The 24,383-nt window shown below is 36.7% G+C and overlaps 1 protein-coding gene across 1 annotated transcript in view; it reads right to left on the reverse strand.

Moving 5' to 3' along the window:
- Positions 1 to 24,383, reverse strand: part of sptlc2a (serine palmitoyltransferase, long chain base subunit 2a) — a 50,152-nt gene that overhangs the window by 14,656 nt on the left and 11,113 nt on the right. Inside the window, exons 5-9 of the mRNA XM_049463641.1 lie at positions 23,272 to 23,396; positions 20,647 to 20,740; positions 15,787 to 15,892; positions 15,022 to 15,241; positions 14,399 to 14,525 (exon numbers count right to left, since the gene is read on the reverse strand). Of these exons, the coding sequence (XP_049319598.1) occupies positions 14,399 to 14,525; positions 15,022 to 15,241; positions 15,787 to 15,892; positions 20,647 to 20,740; positions 23,272 to 23,396 (672 nt within the window). The remainder of the gene's footprint in view (positions 1 to 14,398; positions 14,526 to 15,021; positions 15,242 to 15,786; positions 15,893 to 20,646; positions 20,741 to 23,271; positions 23,397 to 24,383) is intronic.

Here is a 24,383-nt window from a genome sequence, read left to right on the forward strand (position 1 = left end):
TAAGTCTCTGTAATGGTGAGCTGAAATTAGCTTTCATTAGCTTTTATTTGATTCAATTTCTTTCTGTTCTGTGCCTTAAATGCTGCAGCCCCTGCCCTCCTTTGCACCATTTAAGGTGGAACAGGAAAGTTAGCTAGCTAGCTACTGAGACAAACTACTAGCTAATAGTCACTTTTAACAAGGGGAATACTACATTTGTGGGTTTCTTTGGTCGCTTGTTCCGCCATCTTACCAGTGATTCTCATACCCCTTGGTTTGAAGCATCTGAAAAATCTTTGTATGAAGAGCTAACAAGCCCCATCCCTTACCCTAACCTACCCCTCCAGCCTAACAAGAATTGGGACACCCCTACCCCTTGGCGTGCACGCGGAAAACAGAGGGGTAGGGGTAAGGGGTAGGGCCATTATTACATTTTTATGCTTAATAATGTTGTAAATAATAGGATTGACAGGCTTGAATAGTAAATAAAATAGATTTATTTGTGTTATAGTGATGCTGGCTCTATTCACCACCACTGAGAAGAAATCAGAGCTGATATGTTTGGCCACAATGAACAATTTCACACCAACATCCACCCTCAATACCTCTTTTATATATATTCAGAAAACGATAATAATAATAATTGCAAATAATGACTGGAATCCACCTTGAGTGTTATCTGTGCTACTGGCACCAGGACACATTCTCAGTGTGCAGTGTTACATGCAATGTGAACATATTTTCAGGTGGAAAAGCAGCTGAACAGCTACTTACTTAAAATACCTGCAATTCCAGCATTTCAACAGTGGTTAAACTAGTCACGCAAAATACACGAACACATGCCTAGTGCACACAGATCTCTACAGCAGCCAGATCAACTGTGTGCTTCAGTAAAGAGGTTTTTGCAATGTATTACTGTTTATTTACTGGTATCAAAAAAGGCCTATATGTGGGCACATACCTCAGCAAACATAATCCATATAATTTTTTTTTACTGGAGTTTTGGAAATATTGAATAATGAAGTAAACAATAACAATAAGAAATACTAAATTATTTATATATAACTCAAAAAAAAAAAATAGTGGGACCGGATTGATGTGTAGATGTTAAAATTTAAAAAATAAAAACTCTGTTAAACAGTACAAATACACACTATCATATTCATATTATTATTCAAGTCAAGTCAAGTCAAGTCAAGTAGTTTTATTGTCAATACTGCATATGTACAGGACATACAGAGAATTGAAATTACGTTATTCTCCTTCCCAATTTTACAGCAAGTACAGATAATAGATATAATAAAGGAGAATGGGAGACACTATGTGTACAATACAGCAGGGACACAAATAGACATACATGAGACAAAAACAAGGTGCAGTGGTGTGGGGGAGGAATAGATATATAAATATAAGTAAATAAGTAAAAATAGATATATAATTATAATATAAAAGAGTGGGAGACACTATATGTTCAATACAGCAAGACACAATAAACATACGTAAGACAATAGTGCAATATTGATGGTGATTGAGATGGAATGACAGTAAAAATAGTAAATAACAGTAGTGCAAATACGGTATATGGTATATAGCTGGTATGGCTGGTAAAGTGAATGGGTGCGTAAGTCCTTAAAGTTCACAGTTTAATTAAGTGGAATTAAAGTGCGTATTGACAGTGCAAGTATATCAGTAGTGCAGGTGTTGTGTAGTGCAAGTCCGTTTGGAAGGGACCAGTACTTTGTGCATTGTAGTGCAGAGTTTCAGTACTTTATTAGTGGGGGGGTCAGGGGTCATTTATTAAAAGTAATAAGTAAAATAAAAAAATTATAATTTCAGTCCAATCAGAAAAGTGTGATCTAACTTTAAAGTACAACACTGCCACCTAGTGGGCGGGGTTTAAACTCAACACAACATGAACCACTGTTTGAGACTCTTTACATGTAGATGTTTTTGAAAACACAGTACCACAAAACAAAATAACTTGATACAATATCCATATTGATATTTTTCTACACCCCTAATATTGATATTAACTAATAACTATTAAAAAATACAAGAAATTTATCAGATTTGTAACAGAAGTCAATGATCCAGAAAGTCATGATACTAATAATATTGCACTCCAAATAAATCCATATATCCAGGATTAAAGTAGAATAAATGATACTGGACAGATATAATCTGTCTCTAGTAGATATATAATGGGAAATGAGAACAGTATGAATTTTTCTTTTGCTAAAAACAGCAAAAAAAATGGCACGATACTTCAGAGTATAATATCGTTCATGATATTATTATGTACGGTAAGATATGGTACACGCCTACCTGGTACTAGGACATTTACAGCAGAATGCCTGATTAAAACAAATGAAATCAACCTGCTGCTCTCCTCACTCTCACGCTCTGAGAGATGATAGGTGTAAATAGAGGCTATAGCCGCTGACAGACGTGACCGTGGTGGGTGATTACGGGCTCTGTGGAGTTCGGGTCCTCTGAGAGCCCTTAATAAACGGCGGCACTTCCACAGAGAAGAGCGGCCATCAGCTACGCAAGCGGCTCAGCGGAACGACTGCAGCGAAAAGGAGCATCTGAAAGCAATAAGGCCAGAGAGGAACTCAAACTGCCGGACTTCAAGCACTTCAGTCAGCCAGCAGGTCCTGCAGGAGGTGGGGGAGGGGGTGGAGCAGGGGCTGAGGGTGCACTGGGGTGGAGAAGGGCTCTCCAAAGTAAATCTTTCTGGGGTACCCTTTCAACAGCTAGTTTCACAATGCACAACCCCCCCCATAACTCCTTCCAGACACGGGGACTGGAGGATTTGAAGCGAGAGAAGGGCCGAGAGAGGCTGAAAGAGCTTCCAGATGTGGGGGGCCGCTTCCCTTTTTTTCTCCTTTCCAAAAGCCAGTTCCTCCTCACTTCCTTTTCATCTGAGGGGAAGAGATAAGTACAAACACCCATGTGGAGTTCAGGGCTGTGGAGGCGAGCACCACCCCCCTTTCTCTCCCTCTCTCCCTCCCTCTCTCCACATGGCCCTCTGAAGAACAGGGCACCACAAAGCTCTGCAGCACCTTCCAGACTCAGATCTATCATCTTTCTCTTCATCTCTGCTGCTTCTGCTGACCGCTGTGCTCAAACGCAGCTGTCCAGCTCCGGATCTGATCCTCATCTCAGCAGATCAGAGCTGCCAGACTCTACAGACCGAAGCATCTCACGACCCCAGAGTTCAGCTCAGAGTACTGAGCACAAACACACTTAGAAGCAGTTAAGAATCATCAGAAAACTGAGAATTTTATGGCAACTTTACAAGAAACCAAAGAACAAACATAAATATATGATATAATGATGAGTTTCTTTGATTTGTTTTACCAAATTGAAAACCTCTGGAATATATTAAAGAGGAAGATGGATGATCCCAAGCAATCAAACCAAACAGAACTGCTTAAGTTTGTGCACCAGGAGTAAAGCAGCATAAAGTTATCCAAAAGCAGTGTGTAAGACTGGTGGAGGAGAACATGATGCCAAGATGCATGGAAACTGATTAAAAACCAGGGTTATTGCAACAAATATTGATTTTTTAACTCTTTTTGAAAACTTTATGAATATAAACTATTTCTCATTTTTTAAAATAAATGCTCTAAATGACAATATTTGTATTATTATTTTTATTAGTTATGCAGCACAGTTGGCAATAGGGGTAGGTGATATGGCCCTAAAGTAATATCACGATATTTCAACTTAAATTATATACTGTACTTCTTCAGCAAAATATTTTTTATTTAGTAATAGTTTTAGGATTGATGCTGTTACAATCAGACAGACCCACATTCAATATGGCCACTGTTGTGGGCATAGGTCTAAAGTAGTGGTGTGCGATACGGACATAAAATGCAATATGCAAAAATGTGGTTGGAGTACCCTAATTTCGATTATCTGAACTGCAAAAAATAAATAATGTGATTTTTTTGTGTGAAGAGCTACAGTGCTCCCTCTGTTGCTGCAGGGGGTAATGGAATTTGAGTTTGCTGTTATTCACAGACAGTGTTATGTCAGCTCTTTTAATGTATTAATCATTCAATGAGATAATTTAGGGTGAACAACAATTCAATATTAATATATATAACGCAATAGGAAATGTTCCAATAACTAATGTTTAATAAAAACATAAAAATAATTTGGAAAATCTGTTAAGGGGGGGGGGGGTCTTGTCAATTTTTCGGTGGATTTCATATTGTTCATATAGATGTCAGAATGATACTGTGTCAACCGAAATAAAAACAAATTGTGATATCAACACAATGATTCATCCATACTTATTTTCCATTGAAACCACACTTAAAAACAGACTGTTTTTGAATGCACATTGTAGACATTTGAGTACACTTAACTTTAGAAATCACCCTATAACTCCTACTTCTGCAACTGCTTCATAACAGACTGTATTTCTGAATATTAGATTATTATAAGTTGGTTGCTATTGGTTGCTACACAGGTCAACACACGTAATTTGTTAAAGTAAAATAAAAAAAAAGAACAAAGAGTATCCTGAGCCCACTGTCCACCATTCCAGAAATACAAAAAGCACTGGCAGCAGAGCAACACTCAAACACCTAAAACATGTGTTAACTCCCTCTCCAGCCAAGCAGGTAAATACCTTCAGACAAAGCTGAAAGTCTGATGTTTGCCAACGCCGCCTGAGTACACTCAGGCAATTAGACCCAACAATGGACTCAGATATACCCCGCTCTCTCTGCCTCCATACCACCCCACAACAAACGGCAGGAAAAATGTTTATTGTACCTCAGAAGTTTACTGAGGCACTAATGGGCTACATTACTTTTATTGTTGTAAAGCAGACAATGCTTTTTAGTAACCACACACACCAGCCATCCCACCGGCCTCAGAGTGTGAAAGTGTTACTCTGGAACTGCGGTATTTCCTGGGCTCTGAGGAGTCTGAATGTGTTGATTTAACTACACACACATTACATTAAGCATCTTGCACTTTTCCAGCTGACAAAGAACTTTCTAAGAACATTCAGCAATGTTTTACAAAGCTTCCAGGAACAATATCTAATGACATTTCAGGAATAACCTTCCAGGAACGTTCAGAAAACGTGACTTAACTATGGTTTGCATCACGATGTTATTAGTTGTTCACAATATTCTGAGTTAGACAAACACTACAATGCTGTTGGACAAAAACCTTACATCTTCATTTTTGCTGTTTTTCTTTTACCTTTTTGGCATTATGTGAATCTTGGCAGTGTTTCTTTACATTATGTAAGAATTTGAGAATAAAAAAGGAATGCTCCCAAAAACAAACAAACAAAAAAAACTTTTTAAACTGACTTTTGCACTGAAAGAGTAAAAGATTTTGTCCCTCACCTGTAAAAAAGTTACCATTTTGGAGATACAATGTTTTTGTCTCACTCAAAAAATACTTTTCGCAATATAAACAATTAAAACAATGGTAACAGACTCATGCATAATATATGAGAGCAGCATAAAGCTTTTTCCAAACTGAAGGATCGGAGCATTTAGGTTAATATGAAATAACATTTACTGAATACATAATATTAATAAAAAAAACTGATGTACTGGTGTGGACAAAAAACTGCACTAGAACATCCAGAAAGCTTAATAACATGGCTGCACATTATTGAAAAAAAGTACAATGCAACATTTTTGATATTTAATGATGTATGTATTTAAAAAAAAGATTTAATTTGTTTGCTAGTTTCACCGAAAGTCAATGAGCCAACATGTCATGATATTAATAAGATAATGGGTAATAGGGGGGAAATAAGTGGTACAGAACACATAAAAAATGTGTCTCTGGTAAATACGTCATGTAAAATTTTATTTGTTTTCTTTTGTATCAAGCATCAAATAAGACGCATCACTTAATTAAATGTGCCATGCATCACAGGACATCTACAGCAATCCCTGCAGTGCAACTGTAGTAAGGAATCTGAAACCTGGCCAAAAAAAAGGTACACTCTAAAATTTGGTTGGACCGTCTTTAGCTTTGATTGCTGAACGCATTTACTGTGGCATTGTTTCAATAATCTTCTGCAGTGCCACAAGATTAATTATTTCAATCCAGTGTTGCATTAATTAATTTTTCACCAAGATATATCAGAAGCATTGATGATGGTAGAGTCTGACCACTGCACAAAGCAGCTCTTCTCCATCCAGCACATCCCAAAGATTCTCAATGAGGTTAAGATCTGGACTCTGTGGTGAACTCTCTCTTAATCCATGTGTGAAAATGATAAATGATGATCTCATGCTCCCTGAACCCTGAACTCTTTCACAATTCCAGCCCCATGAATCCTGGCATTGTCTTATCTTGGAATATACCCGTGTCATCAGGGAAGAAAAAATTAATCCAATGCTTGAATAATCTGGTCTATATTCAGTATATTCAGGTAGTCAGCTGACCTCATTCTTTCAGCACATACTGTTACTGAACCTAGACCTGTAGACCAACTGCAGCTTCCCTTAGATCCAATGTAAATTTGTGTTAATTGGGATTATGAATTAACGCTAATCTACTCTGTTCTCCTGAGATACACATATCAATACATCTAAATCTGAAATATTCTGTGAAAAATAAAACGCATGATAATTTTCTAAAGAAATACAAAAAACTGTCTCTGGATGAACAGCTGAACAAAAAGTGGCGACTCCCCCAACACAGCCTGTCTCTTCTCCATCCAGCCTGAAAGAAGCTCAATCTGGATCTGGGAATGCAGCCCAAAAAGTGCGGAGCAGCTGTCAGCCGCTTAATCCTGACCCGATGTGTTAGCAAACAAGAATCAAACCCACACCAAATACTGCGGAATTTACTTTGATGACGAAATCAAACAGTGCCCGAGTGACCAGCGATTACACAAGTTCTGCGAAGCTTTGAGCTCGGCGTCCAAAACAAACTCGACGCCCGTGTAACAACTGGGTTAACGGCGCACACGGGGACGTGAAACCACACTCACAGATGATGTCAAATTGACTCGTAAGATCTTGGACCTCTTCAAAACAGCTCGGCATTAGCCAAACATGACTGAAACACGGTTAGCAGAGCAGAGCCAATCACAACTCTTCAAAACCGCGCATTCAGTTCAGGTCAGGCATGATGTTTGTTCAAGTCTGATGAACAGCAAAAAAAAACATTTTTTATATTTTATCAACCAACACATCTCTGGCATCTGGAGTTGTTTGCTCCTTTAATGTTTTTGCTGAGTTAGGCTAATATAGTTAGCTAACAAGCAACAACAAAAGCATATAGCGAAAATGTTGCATTAAATAGGTTCTTATATTCTCAACAAAAACACAACAGCTAACTGTTTTAGCTCTGTGGTGCTTCTTTTGTTACTAGCTAATGTTAATAATTAGATAACAATGTAAAGTTATGCAAAGTCATCTAAAACAGACTTTCTAAAGCTTTAGCTTTTTTAAATTGAACTTTGTTTGGTTTAGGGCAGTGGTTCTGAACTGGTGTTCCCACATGTTCCCACATGTTCTTAAGGTCATTAAGTCATGACCCACTTTTATAGAATACAAATCTAACTAATTTTTAGAAAAATAGTCTTCAAAAACACATTTACACATACATATGCATGCAAAATAAATGTATAAGTAAATATTATAGGAAAGTGAGGAGGAACATGACAGCTACATGTATAAAATTTACTACAATTAAATTAAATATTAAAACTGCACAAATAAATAAGGCCATATCTCTGGATTCAGAGTATATTATTAATAAACTGTCTTTTTCCCCCCCAATGTAAAAGACGAGTACAAAATCAGATGAGCATTAATTATTTTAAAAATTATAATTATTTTTCATTTTTTTTAAATGTATTATTTTTGTTTTTACAAGCTGTCAGCAACCTGCCCAGAACATGTCCGCGACCCACTTTTGGGTCCCAACCCACCAGTTGAGAATTGCTGATTTAGAGGACTGTATATCAAGACTATGAGGATTAAGGCATGTAGGTTAATTTGATTATGAATACTTAAAACGGAAAAAAAGCTTCCATTAGGCTACCTTAGGCTACTAGTTGCAATAGCCAATTAGCTTCAGTGTAAAACTGATCATCTATATTTAAAAAACACCACATATGTCTGGACTGTAGGGCTGGGCAACACATTGTAAATATATCAATGTACTTAACATTATTTTATAAAAGACGTAAAAAAATGGCCATGTTTAGAATGGACCAGGTAAGGTTTGTACACAGAGTTTATAAAAAAAAATAAAATAAAAACATTAAATTAATAAAATTACTTGAGCTGAGGAATGTATGCATGGAAATGACTTTTTTTTTTGTTTTTAGAGAGATAAGACTCCGTTAAGTAGAGTCTTGTACAAATTATGAAACATTAAAATTATAATAAGCATCATGTCAGGTTTGGATATGTCTGATTGAGTAAATCTGAGGTAATTAGTTAAAAAAAAAAAAATAAATTCATTGCTTTTTGTGAATTTTAAGGCTGATCCATTTAAACAGAGTGAGGTGAATTAGGCTGAGGTTGAGGTTGAGGTTTGGTCACTGACAGGACCTGAAGAGGTGTGTGTTCTCGCGAGGACCCACTGGATATCTACCTCACTGACCTCTGCCTGATTAGTTTTCTTTGTGCAGCCCCCCCCCCCCCCCTGCCTCCAAACACACACATGCAATTGTTCTTTGAGTCTCCCACGTAATCTCTCACAGATGCTCCACAATAAGTTAATCTGTAATGATGTCATTAGTTAATGTGCAACCTGTTATTACTGTGTTCTCAGAACAGCATTATCCCTGATTCACTGTTCACCTGACCTGCTCTGAATCACTCTGCCCTGTGGAAATGAGGCAAATAAACATGATTTAAAATAACCATAATATTACCTTGGCAATAGAGCTGAGAAATATGACTAAAAAACCTATATCTCACTCAAAACAAATGTAGAGATTACTCAATATTACTCAACTGATCTGGACCACAGAACCCAACTACAGGTGTAAAAACGCATTTTTATACTTGGTAAAATAGGTTCTAATTCAGAAATTCTTACAATCAAGCTGAAATGTCTACAATAAAGTAAAAAACATTTCCTCTATCCAATTTATTATGCATTCTTTTTATTCCAGCAACCCACGTTGGCTTTATTTCTCCTCAAACATACAAGTATATACTACCATTTTAATTAACACCAATAATATAAATATGAAAACACATTTTTTATTTAAATATTCACTATAAAAAAAATTGCATCTTAAGAAGAACAAGTGTGATTAATCACAGTTAATCACAGAATACTGTTGTGATTAATCGGATTAAATGTTTTAATCAATGGATACCACTCATTTTATATCTTGTATATCTTGTACAAAATGTTTTTGAATATACTGACATTTACAATATATTGTCCAACCCTAAACAGCACAATGCAGAAAAGGTTGCATCAAGGCAAATTTTCATGACCAAACAATTTTTAAAACATCAGTGCAGACATGGACACTAAAACCAAAAATCAACTAAAACTATAATTAAAACTGATTATAGTAGGACTGAAATGTATCAGATAAATTGCTGACCCACAATCTTTAATAATAAAATGTGTGTCAGATCCTGAGAGCTCCATTATATAGGTCTAAATTACTGAATTAACTCTGAGCTGATGTATTTGTAGCTCAAAATAGATTTTCTCCATCAATAACAAAAAATATTTGTAGAGCAAATTTCCATGATTTTCCCAAAACTTACTGGGTATTTTTATTTTTTTTTAAACTTATCCAGGCCTGGAAAAAGCTATTTTAAAATTCCATGACTTTTCCAAGTTTTTCATGACTGTACAACCCTGCTTCTATATGATAGGACGGAAAAACGAATCTAAGCAAGCAAATATGTTATTGGCAGCAATCATAATAGTTTCTTTCTTTTTACCAAACAAACGCAAAAAAAGATTATCTTAAAGTGTCTCATCCAATATGGCAAATAATGTAATTGCAAGTAATATGCAAGACCGACATCAGCCCTAAAATCAGCCCCACTAGACTTATTTTGAGATTATAAACATGCAAAATGACAATAACTGTAAAATAACTTAAGATTTATGCATCAGTGCAGAAGTAATGTGGTGACAAGACTGAATGGTGAGTCCATGCAAATTCTGCAAGGGTCTGTTTTTCCGTGAATTCATGGCTGTTTTCCTACTCTCTGCAAAATTCCGTACTTAAATGAACCTGGCATATATTTTTCCATATGGCTGAGATGAGGTGGAGAAAGACATAGTAAATGAAACATGAACAGATCCATCCCATATTCCTCGCAGTAGATATACTCTCTGAACCTCTTCTAGGTCAGCTGGAAGCATTTCGAGCTAAAGCAGCTGGATCCTTCCTCGGTTCACCTGACTAACTTCTCAAAGTCAGTCAATCACCAGGTGACAGAGGAGGCCACGCCCCAGGGATTCACCAGGAACCTCTGAGATGAACCTGCTAAAGAACAAAAGGCTTTTGTGGGACCTGAAGGAGATCAGCAAAGCCCTTAACTGGCCCAGTTTTCCGTTTTATCAGACAGTGCCTGCCATGATGGAGGCTCCAAGCTAAGAGACAGAGGGCCCTAGCTGTGTGGGTATATACTAAATTTACTAAAATATACTATCATTTCTTGCAGTAGATGTATCCTCTGAGCCTCTTCTACTGGAAGTCAGCTGGAAGCATTTTTTTAAGCTAAAGCAGCTGGTTTCTTGCTCCGGTCATCTGACTAACCTCTCAAAGTCAGTCAATCATCAGGTGACAAAGGAGGCCACACCCCAGGGATTCACCAAGACCCCCTGAGAGGAACCTGTTTAGGAACATGTGGAACAAAAGGCGATTGTGTGATCTGAAGCAGATCAACAAAAAGCCTTTAACTGGCCCAGTTTTCACTCATATCAGTCACACCAAGACCTTCACCTGGTCTGTTCGGTGTAGCTGCCAGCCATGATGGAGGGTCCAACCAAAGAGCCAAATTTATGTAGCTTAGAAGCTGATAAAAGTATATAAATTTTAATTTTCTAAACTTAAATCAATTGTACATTACTTATTAGGAAGTTGCAATTCCTAGAAAGCTAAGAAATACTGTACAAATTTAGGTTAGAGTTGAAAGAAATCTAATAGTAAGAAATTTATTTTTTTAAGTTTTTAACCCTCTACAGCAGGGGTCGGCAATTAAGTTTGGTCGCGGACCAGATATTTTCCAAGCCATTAAGTGGCGGCCATAAAAATGTTGTAAAATTAAGTGTAATGGGATGGAGTGCTACAGACTAGTAGCTCTCCAGGCCAGAGAGCTGTTGAACCCAATTACAAAACAGCTGATCTCAAAGCAGGTAAACCAAAAATAAAGAAAAAAATAAATAAATGAACATAGTGCTCCTCACACAGGATCGAACCCGTGTCGTCAGGGTCGTGGTCCAATACACTACTGCTTCCCCCGCTGGTGAATTGGGACACGGTTGGAAAAAAACGCCCTTATCAGCAGAAAAACGAGAACGTGCAGAAGTGCGACAGAGAGAGACAGGGGAGGAATGTAAACAAAAGCTCACCAGAGAAGCATTTTACTTAATGTTTTTTAATTATCGTTCATTATAGTTCAAATAACCTCACAGGCCAGATTGTTTCATACTTGTGGGCCACATCTGGCCCTATTGCCTGACCTATTGCTAACCCCTGCTCTATAGCATGACATGTTTTGGAATTTAAGACCCCCCAGCCCGTTATATCAAACGTGAAAATTGAGAACCACTGCTTCAGCAAGATTTTCTTGGTTTCTAACTGTGTAATGTTGCCCTGAAGCTACAAATAAAAAATATCTGTTTATGGAGATAAATTAAAACAAAACATTTAAATTAGGCTTTTACAATATACTTTTTTAAAATATTAAAACATTAAGGGGGTGAAGTGGAGTAAACAGAAAAGTGGTTTGTTGCCATAGTGGATTAAATCTGAAAATCTATTGATATGAAAATCGCAAATGATATTTTGAAATGTATTTTTTAAACAGTATTTATGTCACCACCTCGCAAGTTCAAAATATAAAAACTGCTGATAAAAGACTAATATTTCATTCTATATAAATATTTAAATTAAAATGTAATTCTAACATACAAAACCCAAATTCAAACATGTCAGATTTTAAGCTTCATATAGATTGCCCTTGGCATGTGGGTAAATACTAAATAGAATATTAGTAGAGCCCTCTTATATTCCTCATTTCAGATCTTGTATTAGACAATATGGGCGTCTTTTAGCTGAGCTGGAATCATTTCAGGTTAAAACAGCTGGTGGTTTCAACAGATCTTCTGACTAATTTCTCAAAGCCCGTCAATCACCAGGTAACAGAGAAGGCCACGCCCCCGGGATTCACCAGAAACCTCTAAAAGAGAAACCTGTTCAGGAACATGTGGAACAAAAGACGACTGTGAGACCTCCACGGAATCAGCAAAGCCCTAAACTGGCCCAGTTGTTGCTCATATCAGTCACACCAAGACCTTCACCTGGGCCTGACAAGCCAGGAGGGCCTGTTTGGTGTGGCTGCCAGCCATGATTGAGTGGCAGAGGAGGAGAGAAGCCTTTTGGAGGGTCTGAGCAAAGGGCCAGATCGCCCTAGCTGTGTGGGTAATTGTTAACACATTTCTCAAGTTTAAACTTTGAGCTAAATATTTTACCTGGACGGCGTCTGTACATCTGTAGAAGTCATCAGTCTTATTCTATGAGTGGTGGGAAATTGCACAAAGAAAAAAGAAAAGAAAATCTCATGCAACAGCTTTTTTTTTTCTCTTTTTCTTCCTCTCACTCCCTCTCTTTAAAGTAAGCCTTGAGAGAGAAATGCTCATGTCTGATTTTGATCCAAGCTTAGATCCAGCATCTTGAGCAAATAAAAATGAGGGTTGTATTTTCATTGTAAAATAAATCAGTCAATAAACTGATCCAAGGAACAGTAAACTCAGACAGCGTACAGTAATTGTAATTAATGGTAATTAAAAACACCACAAAGTAAGATCTAATTTAGTCTGCATTCACACAGAAGGTCAAAGTTGCCCAAACCCTATCTTTTCCGTTATATGTGCCTCATAAATGCATCTGTTTGCAAGTGTGAACACCAAATAAAACCCTATATCTGAAATTTTAATTCCAATTGGGCAACTTGAACATGTGGTGGTGAAATCTGATACATATCTGATTTGTTTCAAAGAAAATAAACTGTGACATGAAGGAATGATGAGTTTCTTTGATGTTACCAAATTGAAAACTTCTGGAATATAATCAAGAGGAAGATGGATGATCAAAAGCCATCAAACAAAACTGAACTGCTTAATTTGTATTTGCACCAGGAGTAAAGTTGTAAAGTTATCCAAAAGCAGTGTGCAAGACTGTTGGAGGAGAACATGATGCCAAGATGCATGAAAACTGTGATTAAAAACCAGGGTTATTCCACCAAATATTGATTTCTGAACTCTTAAAACTTTATGAATATGAACTTGCTTTCTTTGCATTATTTGAGGTCTGAAAGCTCTGCATCTTTTTTTGTTATTTCAGACATTTCTCATTTTCTGTAAATAAATGCTTTAAATTACAAATTTTTGTATTTGGAATTTGGGAGAAATGTTGTCTGTAGTTTATAGAATAAAACAACAATGTTCATTTTACTCAAACATATACCTATAAAAAGGAAAATCAGAGAAACTGATTCAGAAACTGAAGTTGTCTCTTAATTTTTTACAGAGCTGTATATTTAAAGAATATAAAGATTTATTTTTTACGTACCCAGCCCTTCCCAGCCCAAAGTAATGTAAACAACCTTAAAAAAACATCAGATCTGATGAAACAATCAGATTTTCTTCATTTTTCCTTGCTGTGTGAACGCAGTCTAAAAGAGGAGGTCAAGATTTAGTAGTCCTAATAATCGTTCGCTGCACAACAGGTCACCAAATGAGGAATGCTTTGCAAGTAGATTCATTTCACACACTGAAGCTGCAGATAGGAACTGATACACGATGTGGAAGCAGCCATGACAAAGGCCTCTCTGTGAGAGTGCAGCAGTGTGGAAACACCACGGCCCCAGGTAAACAGCTTTCAGATCAGTCAACTCCCAACTTTAGAAGAATGGCTGGATTCAGGACAATCAGAATTGTATGATAAATTGGGAATTTTACCAATGCAATTATAGTATTACTCTATATATTCCTAAAAATACAAGAAAAAAAAACTTTTCAAAAGCCAACTCAAGTCTGCAGACCCCCAGTTCCCATTCATCTCTTGATCTTAGAGAGTGACTCCAATCCTGCAGACCTCTTTTCTTTGTCAGTAGCGGCCCCTTGTGGCTAAACCTGCAATCTGCACTCCACAATAAGCATGCAAAGCCAAAAGGAGCTATAAATCTATGAATCTTACCTATAGTGGTTCCATCCTCTCCCATAATGCACTTCATAGAAGTGATAATTTGCTCCACAACTGGAGGAGACATGGAGGTTGCATACACAGCACTGTGTGAATGGGAGCGCAGGTAGTCTATCAATTCCTAGAAAAAGAAAAAGAAAACAGATATATGTGTTAATTTTAGAAACATTGATAAAAGTATGCTTGGTTTTAAACCAAGAATTAGACCATCAGATTAGGGGTGGGTGATATTCCTTAAAGTAGAATTTCAATATTTCAAGATATTTTAGCCATATAATACTAAAATAAGAATATAATACTAAAATAAAATAAGTATTAAAATTTTCGTTTGTATAAAGAGTATAAGAGTTTCATACATTCATTATCTAGAAACATTTGCCTATTTCACAAAACAGTAACCAAGACCTTGATTTTGTGTAAAATAAAAATAAATATAAAAATAATGTGACAACAGAAATCTACAACAAAACTATAGCTATATATAAACGGCAAACAAACAATTAAAATAAATCAAGTAAATCAAGTACAAATACAAAATAGATTTAAAAATAATGTGTTATACCCTATCCATGTTTTTCTGTACTACAACTAAAACTCATCATCACTGTGTTCTGCACCTTCTTTCCTCCTATATAACCCCCGGCTGCTCCGAAGCTCTTTGTGAAAGTGCCCATCATGATGTCCACGTCTGTGGGGTCCAGGCCGAAGTACTCCACCACTCCTCTGCCGCTGGGCCCCAGAGCACCGATACTGTGGGCCTCATCCAGGTACAGGTAGGCCTTGTATTTCTTCTTCAGGGCTATAACTTCAGGCAAGCGAATGATGGAGCCCTCCATGCTGAGGAGAGAACAGACAGTTACAATCTTATAGTGATTCAGTTTCGTTATGTTTCCTAAAATACTGTAATTTAATTTATTTTTTATTAATTAAAAGAATAACTAGATAACACCAACATTTTGGGGGTGTGATAAAAAAACATGGTAACAGTTTCTATGAATCAGGTATCTAAAAAGCACTATAAATGCATTCGTAAAGCTTCATAAACCATTCATTATGCTTTTTAACACTTAAGCCTTTCTAAGTATACATAATTGTTTATAATCTCAAACATAAAAATGTTACGTTGCATTTTATCCTCTTCAGTAACACAGATGCTATAAAGTATCATAGAGAATTGTCTTGGTTCAATTCCTGGTCTGGGTCACTATGCTGCAATACAGCCATAAAATTCTTAGGCAAGACTCCAAACACTACACTGACCAATCTCTGCAAAATAAGTGACATTGTAAGTCAGGGGCTCCGCAAAATGGAACAAATGTAATATAAAAATAAAAAGGTACAATATGTGAACCTCTATCTGAGAGCACAAAGTAAAAGCTTACCTATAAATCCCTTCTACCAAAATGAGGATTTTCTTCCAGGGTCGGTGTGTTCTTGGCTGTCCGTGTACTATTGCATCTCTGAGCAGCTTCTCCAGACTCTGCATATCTGACACAATAGAAACAGCAATAAATGTTTATGGAACATTATAAAAATAACATCATTTTAGATTTTTTTTTTTAAGTTTACATCTGCCACATCTGTAATGTACAGTTAATTACTGCATACAATAATGTAGACATGCCTAAAATGGAAACCAACAGGCAGCAGTCTATATTACTTTAAAGGAAACAGAAAAAATCTTGGAGTATTTCTACTGGTCCATTAATCATATTCACAATACAGTATATCAAAAACTCAAAAATAGCTAAAATGTAGATAGTAGGGGTGTAATGGTACAGAAAATCCACAGTTTGGTTCACACTTTGGTATAAAACCCACATTTCTGTACGTTTTCAGTACATTTCTCTGTATGGTTAGTGGAACAAATAAAGAGGCTGGACATTCTGTATAGCCTCACCTTTATTAACTTCATAATAACAATGGAACTCTGTTTTGTTTTTTGGGATGGAATGTTGTAACAGGAATGTTGTAATGAGTAAGAGCGCCTAACCCTGCGTTTACACTGGAAAGCAAAAGGCGACCATTCATTTCCTATGACAGGCCGTGATTTCAGCACAGCGACAGGTGCAACACTCCTCTGAACATTAGTTCCTCCTATAGACTACCTGTGTACTGTGTGGTTTGTAAAGAATACACGTACTGTTACACCCCTTGTAGATAGCTCAGAAAGGTCAGACGTAGTTCATAGTTTAACAAATCTCAGTTTGAAACTAAAAACAAAAAAAAAAAGATTCATAATTCTTTGGAAAAGTATTTGCCTAGCCCATACTAACTGTTTCTAAATGTTGTCACATTTTCAGATCATCCATCCCATTTAAATACAGACAACACAAGTAAACACAATGCAGCTTTTAGATGATAAATAAATAAATAAATAATAAAAATAATTTGTTTTTCACTAGCCACACCCAGGCATGATTACTGCCAGACCTGTTGAGAGTAAACAAAAATCAAAACCTCAGAGCCCATCAGGCAGTGTGAAGCAGATTAGAAGGTCTCAAAAAGCAGCACATGATGCCACGTTCTGAAGAGATAAACTACAGATGTGGAACAGATGTGAAAGCATTACAAAGCCATTGCTAAGACTCTGAGACTCCAGTGAACCACGATGAGAGCCATTGTTAACAAATGGAGAAAATGTGCAACAATGATTTCAGCCAAAAAACAATATTTCACCCCAGAAGAACCCAAATAAATGCATATAGGACACTGTGTAGTTCTATAATTACAGACTGTAGTTCTGTATCTGTCTCTTTTTGTTGTATACTATTATTATTATCATTTTCCTTTCACCCTGTTCTTCAATATTTAGGACCCCACAGGAGAGAACACCACCACAGAGAAGCTATTATTATTATTTAGGTGTTGCAGGTGGTGTATGAGGTGTTAGTGTATGTTGTGCTGGTACGAGGGGGTCAGACACAGATAGACGTAAAGTTAGAGATAGAAACTCGGAATCTGTTGCTGTTCAGTTCGTGTTGGTCATCCAGACTATTCGCAGTCCAGGAGTGACGCCGAGGTGTTTAAAAACACCAGCAGCACTGCTGTATCTGATCCACTCATACTAGCACAACACACACTAACATCCATACACCACCACCATGCTAATCAGTGCAAATTTCACGTAAATCACAATGCAATTTTCTTTTAATGACAATTTGTATGAGAAAAACGTTATGTTATATGTTAAACGCATTAAATATCTGAATAGACGTCTTTAACCAAACAAAACTGCTGAACATTTGCACAGCCCCTACGAAGCTCTGAGATTCCACCTGCATCCTTCACCTCAGGAAAACCTTCAGCTGTCTGAATTGATAGAACTTTAACAGCTTCACGGCCGATAAGTTGAAGGAACACAATAATAACAAGGCCACAGAGCTGCGACTTCAGAAGTTGTGACAGACAGAAATCCATTATGGCACAGGGAACACAGTGTATTACACATTCCCCTTGGGTTTTTCCATCAATTTAGAAATCCATTTACAATTCTCCAGCATTATCTGTTTAAATTGACAGTTTAAGTGCTCCGTTTAGAAGAACGTAGCTAAATAATCATCTCAGGGATGACCTTTTTTGAAGAGACTAAATTCATATTCAGGGCCTGCGGCCAGACCTTCAGAGACTAAAGGGCTGCCAGATTCACACAACAGAGTGAAGGTTGAAGCACATTGCTGGGAGTTAGCTTTAATTAAGACCCGAGATGCTAAACTAGAGTGTTTTACGTTACCAGGAGCAGTAATTCATCTTATGAATTTATTCTTATGGATTTATTTATCAATTAATATTTTCAAATTGTACTTGTGTAGTATCTTTTTCTTTAAAAATCATAAAATTTATTCTGGCTATTCAGTATTTAGCCTTTGATCAAATGTATCATTTTATTCTTTTTTAGTTTCACCACAGAATGTAGTAGCTACTGCTGTAGACTTTGCCAACTCAACATTTTAACCATTTAATCCCATTTAGGATAATTTAAGAGCATAGTCAACAAGCTAGCCTTACAAAACAACACAAAAATATTGTAGTACACCAAATCATCAAAAAAGTTGAATATCATTGAATAGTTACTTTATTTCAGTAATTCAGTTAAAAATGTGAAACTCATATATAGATGTATTAAACACAGAGTGATATATTTTATGTGTTTATTTATTTTGTTGTTGATGATTATGGCTTACAGCTAATGAAAATCCAATAATTAGTATATGTTGGTACTTTTGGCAGTGTACCAAGTCCTGCTGGAAAATGAAATCTTTATCTGCATCTCCATAAAAGTTGTCAGCAAAGGGAAAACACTGCACTAACTTTGGACACATTTTTGGGTTTTCATTGGTTATAAGCATAATTATCAATAATAACATTAATAAAAGCCTATAACAGATCATTCTGTGTGTAATCCATCTATATAACATAGGAGTTCCACATTTTAAACTGAATTACTGAAATAAAGTAACTTTTCAATGATATTTTATTTTTTTGAGATGGACCTGTATACTCCATTGAGCATCTGTGGGACATCCTCAAACAGAAGATAGAAGAGCACAATGAGTGGACAAGGACCCAAGAGGACATACCCAAGACGGCTAATGCAGGGCCACATCATTTTTTGGGCACTTTTTGTCCATTTTTACTTAGGAATGTACTCACTTTTGTTGCCAGCGTTTAGACATTAATGGCTGTGTGTTGAGTTATTTTGATTGCACAGCTAAATTTACACTGTTATACTAAAGCTGAAAACTGACTATTTTATATAATATCAATGTTTCATATCTTCAGTGTTGTTCCATGAAAAGATATAATTAAATATTTACAAAAATGTCAGGGGCGTACTCACTTTTGTGAGATACTTTATTATTACACTTAAAACATCCACCAAAACTTCAAAGGGCTAACCTAAGAGATTGGAACTTTTTAACTGAGAAATGTCTCTAGATAAGGACATTCTAATGCTGTTTTCCTTCCACAGAATGGTAAGAGCAGATATACGCACATTCAGATGGATATTAGACATTCTATTACATTCCTTTAACCACAGACGCAGCACCTCTTCTTTAATATGAAGGTGTGGATAAAAGATATACATATATGGTGTCCCACAACACTCTGATCTTTTTGTTTTTATGTTGTGTTCAAATATCTGTTTATAATATAAAATTAATGGATCAAATGTTCAAACACAGAAAGTTCAAACACAAAATAATCAAAGATGTCCTCCCCAGTCATGGAAAATAAGGTACATAGGTGAAGCTCACCGTGTCCACAGTGCTGTGTTTTCCACAGAGGGTGGACGTTATTTGTGTACCCTTCCAGAGGCTTATGTGTGTTGGAGCTTGACCAAATTAACTGCCCTTCCCCTGCTGTGTCAACAGACAGGGGCAGAAGTGGAGGCCCGTGGAGGAGTACGCCTCCAGTAGCCATGCGAAAAATTAAGACACCTTTCCGAGAAAGCTTTTACATATTTAAACATATGGAAACTATTAAATAGATGCTAGTTTGAACTTTTGTATAGTAGAATATGCTCAGTTGGAGGACAAATATAAGTGAACAAATACAACTCAAGACTGAATTGCAAAGATGGTCACAACCTCAAGAACATCAAGATGGTCACAACTCAAGAGTTGAGTTACTTTAAGGGGAACAGTAAATTTAAACTATTAAACAAGCTGTACGCTGACCACTTTACATTATATCAATGTTTCATATCTTCAGTGTACATCCATGAAAATATATAATAAAATATTTACAAAAAAAGTGAAGGGTGTCTGTTCTTACTGTTCTGTGGTGGGGAAACTTTGGGTGCCTGTAAGGCTGTCAGGCAGCCTAAGAGCTAATCTAAGAGCCTCACAACCTTTTAAAATGTATAAAATATATAGAAACCTATAAAAATTAGATGGTAGTTTGAACTTCTGCATAGTAGAATATGCTCAGTTGGAGGAAGAATATAAATAAAAAAAACTGAAGACTGTATCTCAAAGATGTGGAGGATATATAAGGAAGATGATTAAATAAAATAAATATATATATATATATAGATATATAGATGAACTGAATCTGCAGTATATTCAGAAAAGTGTATTGCTGTGCAATTAATCATGTTAATAGTGAAATACTGCTAGTCCAGTATGGTACAATACAGTAATTCATGGGTCTGTCTAAACATAGCCACACCAAACCCAAACCCACCCACATGAACTGGAAGGAAATGTATAAATCACAGCTGAATGGTGTTTACTCACTGTTGTGTTTGAAGACCCTGATGGTGGACCCGGACAAACGGGCTCCCAAAACCAGAGAGGCGTGGTTCAGCTCGTCACTCAGGATCAGGCAGCCCTGCGTACAAAACCAGCACATGCAAAATCAGATCACAGTTTCAGCACTGATGTGATACTGTTATTATTAATGTTATTTTTAATGCTATTTTTATTATATATAGCTCTGTGATTGTAATAAATTTATATGATGTATTTCCAGTACACATGTGACACTGTGAATCGAGGAATGCTATACTAAAACTTATTTAACTTCAGAAATATGATGTTCCAAAGTATTTTGTTACTATCATAGCCAAATTCCACTATGGATGAGTAATACTTTATTAATAATATATTATAATAATAAGATATTATACTGATAATATGAGCACTGATCTGAGTTTTGAAAAAATGAGTGTAAGTTTCAGTTTGAAGTGAACTGAGCTTCCCTCCTAAATGATTGCACAGTATTAGGTGTTAGGAGAGGAAGTAGTGTGTATGTATAGTGTTACAATGCACAAACCACTGCAAGAACGGAAGTTGTGAAAGCGCTCTGAGGGCATTGAGACTGTTAAGTGTGAGTGGGCCATGGAGATTTGACGCACAAAAGGTGAACTTAAACTTTCTTTATGGAAACTCACAGCTCTTCAGAAAGGAGTGTACCACCCCATCCCCCTCTAAAACCAAAGTTTAGCTCTATAGGCAAGTGCAGTTAATTGAGACTAAGACTTTGTATTTGCAACACTAAGTATCACTATATATAGCTCTGGAAAAAATTAAGAGACCACTTCAGTTTCTGAATCAGTTTCTCTGATTTTGCTATTTATAGGTTTATGTTTGAGTAAAATGAATATTGTTGTTTTATTCTATAAACTACAAACAACATTTCTCCCAAATTCCAAATAAAAATCTTGTCATTTAGAGCATTTATTTGCAGAAAATGACAAATGGCTGAAATAACAAAATGTAGAACTTTCACACCTAAAATAATACAAAGAAAACAAGTTCATATTCATAAAGTTTTAAGAGTTCAGAAATCAATATTTGGTGGAATAACCATGGTTTTCAATTACAGTTTTCATGCATCTTGGCATGCTCTCCTCCACTAGTCTTACACACTGCTTTTGGATAACTTTATGCCTTTACTCATGATGCAAAAACTCAAGCAGGTCAGTTTGGTTTGATGGCTTGTGATCATCCATCTTCCTCTTGATTATATTCCAGAGGTTTTCAATTTGGTAAAATCAAAAGAAACTCTTAAAAATGTTAAGTGGTCTTTTATTTTTTTACAGAGCTGTATATTGATCTACTGTAATTTTTTTTTGTTTGATCAAATTTACTATAGAAAAATGTATAGTATAAAATACAATATAATATTTCTAAAATCTGAATAAAAAAAAGTTTAAACCACTTTCTTTCACCAATCATAAGAGGTAAACTAATAAATAAATAAAAAATTGGTACACTGTATTCAAACACTGATAAAATAGTACAAAACAACAAATGTCTTACACTTCTACCATTAACATGCATCGACTAAGCAGAACCTGTCAACTCAGTGAGCCCTACTTTAGCGATCTGTGTGCGATTCATTAACCGCGTACTGTGCAGCTTGCCATTCCCTTTAAGAGCCAGGTGCACTCTGACTGATTTCAATGGCGCAGCTATGGGGTGTACTGTGTGCCTGTGATGACAATTCACTGGCAAGATAGCAATGAACATCTGACTGATGACTGTTGACTAGGTTGTTTTCAGTCAGTGGAGCACCTATGCTCTCTATTGCCAAAATAGCAACATGTGAGAAATTTACCTGAACACACCTCATTTTGAGACCACCACACCCATCAGTGTAGGTATATTCACAAGCACTGTCGCTATTTACATGATGCAGGTGCAAGGCAGGGAAATGGACTGTCAGTAGGGTGTAAGATAGCAATAAGCACTGCGCCATGCGCAAAGTGTAAGATATTGCCATTGTTCCTAATGCCAGATGTAGACTTGAAGGGTATAAAGTCCCCAGCATTAAACTGTGGAGCTGTGGAACTATGGACTAATGGTGCTCCATCCAATAATGTTGGAATGAGTTGAGGGCGGTGATTATCAAGCATCCTGATCTTTTTAACAGTAGACATTAGAGACAGGTACTCCAACCAAGACAGGATAAACTATATTTTTAACATATCAACTAGGTGACTTGTATCATTTTCACTTTGCTTCCAATTTGTGCCAATAATCTAGTCTAAAGAGACAGTTATTCCAACGAAAGCAGAACAAACTATTTTTTATCTTGATTTCAGAAGAAACAATTAATGCGTAGATGTCTCAATACTTGTTGTCTCCATCATGTGATATTAAATAGTTGTGGTGTTTTTATAGAACACCAGAACATGCACTGACAGGTCAGAGGAGGATCCACCCGTTCAAATCTGTCTGTTTGTTTAGTCAAGCTGAAACGTTGCAGGGTGAAGTAGTGTAGTAAGAGTAGAGAGAGAGAGAGAGATCGTGGGAGTGGCCTGGAGCCAAAGGGACAGGAATCCTGACGGCAGCCAAGAGGAAAATTGCAAGCGAGTGTAAAACCTTCACATCATGGAATGCATCCTTGTACAGTACCTTGCCAGTTAACGCTGGAATGTTCATGGAATTGGTTGCAAAACCCATTCCGAACGCCATGGCCGATTCCACACCCAGAAACCTGGCTACCAGCTTCTCCATCTCTTCATGTCTGTCCAGGTTTCCTAAACAAACGGACCGAGCAGTCAGCAAACACACACCAATGGACACCAATCACTGTAATATAAACAACTGCTACAGAGGGTCTACCAGGGTTTGTATATACTAGGCTGTGCTTTCCAAGAACAATTGCCCTACAGAGCTTCAGCTTAATACCTTAAAAAGCCATTAGCTCTTAGACTGCAATCACTCTGGACTAGTATTTCATACGAAAGAGGATATTTAAACAAAAATGAAAGAGAGAAAAAGAGAGAGATAGAGATAGAGAGAGATGTATCACAAGGTTTGAGGTTTGAATTCCTGTGAGAGCACATCCACTACGTCTCTTGAAAGAAATAAAAGTGCAACAAGTGCTCCTTTGAGTAATGGAGTGATGCTACAGAACAGTGGTTCCCCACTCTGGTGGTCTTGGAAGACCCCCTGCTCTAAAGCACTATACCTTTAACTGAGGAATGGCTTGTTAATGGGCGATTAACAGGACCAGGTGTTTTGGCAGCAAGGTATTTCACTCAAATTTGCAGAACAGGGGGTCCTCCAGGACCAGTGTTGGGAACCACTGCCATAAAAAAACATTACTGGTTCCATAATGAGCCAAAACTACATATATATATATATATATATATATATATATATATATATATATATATATATATATATATATATATATATATATATATATATATATATATACTAGGGCAGTAGGGTGGCTTGCTGATTAGCACATCTGCCTCTTAGCACTAGGGTCCTGGGTTCAAATCTGGGTGGAGCTTACATCTACTTGACAAGGGTTTCCTTCCACAGTTCAAAAACTTTGTGATCCACATTGTGATAATCGGCACCAGTATAGTGTGACTGTGTTAGTCTGGACCCATGGATTACAATGCTTTTGGACTGTGGGAGGGAACTCATTGATAAAAGATTAAAACTCTTTTAGATGGAGAATTTGTGTGTAGTAAAAACAGCTACATGCAGTTTATGAGGAGACTGCCTAC

The sequence above is a fragment of the Astyanax mexicanus genome, chromosome 14 (assembly GCF_023375975.1).
Source record: "Astyanax mexicanus isolate ESR-SI-001 chromosome 14, AstMex3_surface, whole genome shotgun sequence".
Taxonomy (NCBI): Eukaryota; Metazoa; Chordata; class Actinopteri; order Characiformes; family Acestrorhamphidae; genus Astyanax; species Astyanax mexicanus.